Here is a 5,000-nt window from a genome sequence, read left to right on the forward strand (position 1 = left end):
CACATGGCCTCCCATAGTTATCTGATCCTCCCATGTTATCGTACTGCGAGGTTGCAGAGCACACTCTCCTTGCGCCCTGCGGACCTCCATTGCTAGGGTCGCCTAAATCAAGGTCTGGAGGCGGTGGGCAGGCTGGAGGCGGTGGAAGGATGGCAGCCCAGTTGACCTGTACGCCAGAATCGTCGCTGTGGTGACGCCAAGGTACAGCCTGTTTCAGCCGTGGCGAGGGCGGCGCTAGCAGGGCCGTGGTGGCGTAGGGCTCCGTGGCTTCGTTGGGCCTCTGCACTCGAGGCTCGGCGTACTCATTGGCCAGCTGGTCTGGCCGGAGGAGGCGTGTCGATGACAGGCTGGAGTCCTTGTCGCTTTCCGAGGGCCGCCACAGTTTGTGCTCACTGTACATGTTGACGGAGTGGTGGTCGGGGCAGAGGGACGGGTCCTGGTAAAGGGAGGGAGCGTGGGGCGGGTCTGAAGGAGCTGCTTTGTGCCTCACCCTTCTTACATACCATGGCGTTGCTAAGAATACCACCACCAGAAGAGGCACCAACAGAAAGGCCAGCCAGGCAGGCTGAGGAGGCGCGTACAGCACAGAGCCCGCGCCTTCCTCCGTCGCCAGGGCCTCGTCGGTACTGCGAGTGTCGAGCAACACGGGGTCGCTGGAGGGCCCCGGTCCCGCCCCGTTGAGGGCCGCCACTCTCACGGTGTAGAGGCGGCCCGGCAAGAGGCCGGTCGCCTCCAGCCATGGCGACGCCACTGTCTGCGTGCTGTGGCTACCGTTGTGACTCAGCGTCACGCGGTACCCCTGCAGCCGCCCGCGCACCGCCGCGCCCTCCACGCCCGTCCACTGGATGAGGACCGAGCCCTCCTGGCGACGCGCCACGCGCACATCGCTGGGCGCCTCCAGCGGCACTGTAGGAGGAGACATAAGTGGGTGAGCTGGACGTACATAGAAAGACAGCTAGACAGACTGACTGACAGATAGACAAAAAGACGGAAAGACGGACACACTTACCGTCCTCAGGAGTGGTGAGCGAGTATGAGTTGGAGGGCGTGCCCTCAACGCTGCGCCAGAAGGGCACCACGAAGAAGGTGTAGGGCGTGAAGGGCTGCAGGTCGTGCACCACGTGTGAGGAGGAGGAGGCACCCAGCACGGTGGCCACCTGCACACCCCCGCCCTCCCTCACAGAGTACACCAGCACGCCCTCCACCGCGCCCTCCGCCGGTGACAGGAACTCCCAGTTGAGCAGCACACTGTCGGGGGCGGTGGCCGAGGCTCCGCTGAGGGCGACCACTGGCCGGGAGAGGCGGCGGCGAGCCTGTCGCAGCTGGTCTGCATCGAGGCCTGACTCGCGGCGCGGCCTGGCGGTGACGGGCTCAGACCAAGGACTTGGGAAGGAGGCGCCGCGGCTGCTCACGGCGCGCACCAGGAAGGTGTAGGTGTGTCCGGGGGACGAGCTGGTCCACCACGCACGACTCCTGTGTGGTGACAGCGTCGGCCACGCGCCACTCCGGCCAGCCGCGGCGCCAGTACTCCACGGAGTACCACTGCGCCCACTCCCCACCCTCCTGCGAGTTAGGCAGCCAGCTCAGCTGCACAGCCGTCTGGTTCACGTCCACCACCCGAGGCTTGGTGGGCGGCGCCGGCAGCAGCGGCAGCGGCTCGCTGTCCCCTGCGTCCTCAGACACACGCAGCGCAGCACTCTGCTCCGCGCTGCCCGTTGACGCCTCCACGTGGCAGGAGTAAACGCCAGCATCGTCCGGACGCACGTCCTTGATGATGAGGGCGCCGTTGTCAGGCAGCGAGAAGCGAGGGTCGGTGCCCTGCGAGATTGAGCGTGCCGGAAGGTTGCGTGGCGGCCCGGTAGTGCCAGGTGACCCGGGCCTCGGCCGCCTCACTCACCACCTCACAGCGGAAGGTGACCGTGCCCCCGGGGGCCACCTTCTGGTCTTGAGGACCCACGCCCCACCACGGGCGGGGGCAGGGCCAATACCACGACCACCTCCGCCCAGCCGCTCACGCCGCCGCCGCTGCTCACGCCCCAACAGTAGTAGGTGCCGCTGTCCTCGGTGGCCGCCTGTCGCAGCTCGAGGGTGTGCCCTTCCTCGCTGACGGAGGCGCGGCCGCTGCTTTGGCCGGGAGCGAGGAGGGCGGTCCTGTCCAGCGTGGGGAGGCGCCACACCACCATCGGGTGCGGCTCGCCCTCCACGCGGCACGAGATTCTCGCGTCCTCGCCCGCCATGACCTGAAGGTGCTGCGGCCGCTGCGTCAGCTCGGGAGCGTCGACCACAGTGAGCGTGACCTTCGTGGAGGCCCTGCCCGCCTCGCTCTCAGCCTCACACACGTACACGCCGGAGTCTGTTGCCGTCACTTCTGGCAATACTAACCGCTGCTCTTCCACGGTGGCACGTCCTATTGGCATCTTGCCGTCCAACCTCCGCCAGGTTACTACGGGTGATGGAGATCCCTGCACCCTGCACGCTAGCTCCACCACCACGCCAGACGCTGCTGTCACGTTGGCAGGGCGCTCCTCGAACCATGGCGGCGCTGCAGACAGAGAGAAACTCATTTGAGTGCAAAATCTTTTGTGGCTATGAAACAATCAAGACTGAGGTGTACTCCTGTTTTGATTGCATAGGAAACGTTAATGTAAAAGTCAAGTCTAAAACACACACACACACACACACACACACACACACACACACACACACACACACACACACACACACACACACACACTGCACTTACTCATAATGAACAAATCCGTGGGTGTAGACTGGCGGGATCCAGCAGCATTTCGAGCGCGACACACATAGACAGCCGAGTCTTTCTCCACGGCCTGGCTGATAACCAGGTCACCCTCCTCCGTGATGGTGACGCGGCGGGAGTCGCTCACCTGACGACCGTTCCTCAACCAGGTGACCTCAGGGCGGGGGACTCCCCTTGGGGGCCGGCAGGGCAGGCTGACTGTGTCGCCCACGCGGGCCTTCACCTCAGGCTCCGCCACGCTCTGGAAGTCAGTGGCCAGTGTGGCCACGGTGAGGGTGGCGTTGCGGGAGCGCGTGGCGCCGTACCTGTTAGCGGCAACACACCAGTAGGGTACCAGCGTCACTGTCTCTCCTGGTGGAGATGACGCGGAGGAAGAAGAGGGAGCCTGAGGGCAGCATCACACGGTGAGCGCGGGGATCCTGCGGCGAGGTGGTCACCTCCTCGCCGTCACGAAACCACCTGATGCGGGCTGCCCCCGAGGCGGCGCAGTTGAGAGTGGCAGGGTCATTGCGGGGCACCACCACGCTGCTCGGGTGTTCCCGCAGCACCGGCGGGCCTTCTGAAGCAACACAGAATACATCCAGTGAGTATCTTTGAGTCACCATTCTCACCCTGCATATAGTAACATGAAATAATTATCAGTAATAACCGTGATCTTCACTGAAAACTTGTTAGAAAGTGACACAGCAACTCTCATAAGAATAACCTTTCGCCATGACTGATGGAATCAATATCGGACCCATTGCACGTAATGCAAGAGACTCTTGAAGACGCGTTAAACTCACTACATTGTACATTTTATAGCCATCCATGTACTGAAACTCATTACGAATATCCCTGGCACCATTTTCATTGTTTTGTTGAAACTGTATAAAACTTATACTCATCAGAATGACTGGCATTCCCACCCTTAAAGATTTATCTTACTTGTCATTCCTGGTAATATGTACAACATAAGCAACGTCAGGAAGTCTACTCAGTGAAACACAACAGTAAATATTAATCGTAGGACTCACTTTTAACAGACCTTAATCGTATGTGCATGTATCCTGTCCTTGACTAAACCAGTAGCATCCATCTGTGCCTTAAAAGTAACACTTAGCCGCAACGCAAAGACATTGTAATGTTACTGTCCTGCGTGAGGTGACAGACACTACAGTGAGTGAATCCGAATGGTAGTTCTGTTTAGCACTGTACTATTGAATACAATCCCAACTATGTTTTTGGGATTCCTATTGGATTTAGTTTTGTACTGTGCGTGCTGGCTGACACAGAGATGCAAGAAGGATAACAAGATGGAGATGAAAACCCTAGCAGACATGGTAGTGGAGTATGCAATGGTACTATAAAGAGTTGCACAGTTTATTTTATGTGTAACGTGTAGACTGCATTGACAGACTTAGTGTAAAGACTGTAAGAAAGAAGGTTATTGTAAACAATACTGAAGCAGTGTTGAAACTGTATTTAGAGACTTAATGTAGAGACTACAATGAGACAAGGTTATTGAGGTTGCATTGGCAGTGTATTGACAGACGTCGTATTGAGGCTACTGAGAGACTTATTGTACTCGTAGATATTACATTGAGACTGTATTGACATTGTACTGAGGGAATCATTGCTGAGTCTGTGATGAGGATAGGTATATACTGAGGTGGTTTATAGTGACTTGCTACAGAGATTGTAACTATATACCGAACTTCATTATTGAGACCTTATTAAGACTGTATGGAGAGACATTACAAGAGAACTTTGAGGAGCTTACTGACTTACTGAAGTTCAGATCTTAGTTGCCGTAAATAAGGTACATAAGGTGTATCTTTAATGAAGCCACTCAGTAACGCACGAGAAACTGTTAGTCATTTATTGGACTTAAGGCAGGTTTTTTCCGGTCAATATGCTAACCACTTGAGCATTGTTTCCTTAAGGGGTTTATCTGTTTATTTTCATGAGTGTCAGTCTCAAGCGTGATGTTAGCCACGATAAAAAATGATAATAGGGAAGTGCCACGGTCACTTTCATTAAGTTCAGCGTTTTAGCTTTTTTTTTTTTTCAATCTTAAATCTTCTGATCTGCTGCGAATCTATCAATAGGAGACTGGTAGCAAATCAGAGGGCTAAAAATTAATGAAAACAAAACGTAGTGGAAGTGAGTGGGACAGATTACACGATTTCTGATCATCACTGTGCATTTGGGTATAAAGGGTAGTGTGGTGGTTTGTGCCTTGGCTCGAGACGGA

The 5,000-nt window shown here is 56.2% G+C and overlaps 2 protein-coding genes across 2 annotated transcripts in view; both read right to left on the reverse strand.

Moving 5' to 3' along the window:
* Positions 1 to 1,751, reverse strand: part of LOC135096705 (roundabout homolog 1-like) — a 2,390-nt gene extending 639 nt beyond the window's left edge. The window contains exons 1-3 of the mRNA XM_063998447.1: positions 1,721 to 1,751; positions 1,010 to 1,582; positions 1 to 906 (exon numbers count right to left, since the gene is read on the reverse strand). The exon at positions 1 to 906 is cut by the window's left edge and continues 639 nt beyond it. Coding sequence (XP_063854517.1) covers positions 1 to 906; positions 1,010 to 1,582; positions 1,721 to 1,751 — 1,510 coding nt within the window. The remainder of the gene's footprint in view (positions 907 to 1,009; positions 1,583 to 1,720) is intronic.
* LOC135094067 (roundabout homolog 1-like) overlaps positions 1,576 to 5,000 on the reverse strand; it is a 15,965-nt gene continuing 12,540 nt past the window's right edge. Inside the window, exons 2-3 of the mRNA XM_063993828.1 lie at positions 2,744 to 3,323; positions 1,576 to 2,542 (exon numbers count right to left, since the gene is read on the reverse strand). Of these exons, the coding sequence (XP_063849898.1) occupies positions 1,902 to 2,542; positions 2,744 to 2,747 (645 nt within the window). The 5' untranslated portion in view covers positions 2,748 to 3,323 and the 3' untranslated portion in view covers positions 1,576 to 1,901. The remainder of the gene's footprint in view (positions 2,543 to 2,743; positions 3,324 to 5,000) is intronic.

This window comes from Scylla paramamosain, chromosome 3 (genome assembly GCF_035594125.1).
Source record: "Scylla paramamosain isolate STU-SP2022 chromosome 3, ASM3559412v1, whole genome shotgun sequence".
NCBI classification, from domain to species: Eukaryota; Metazoa; Arthropoda; class Malacostraca; order Decapoda; family Portunidae; genus Scylla; species Scylla paramamosain.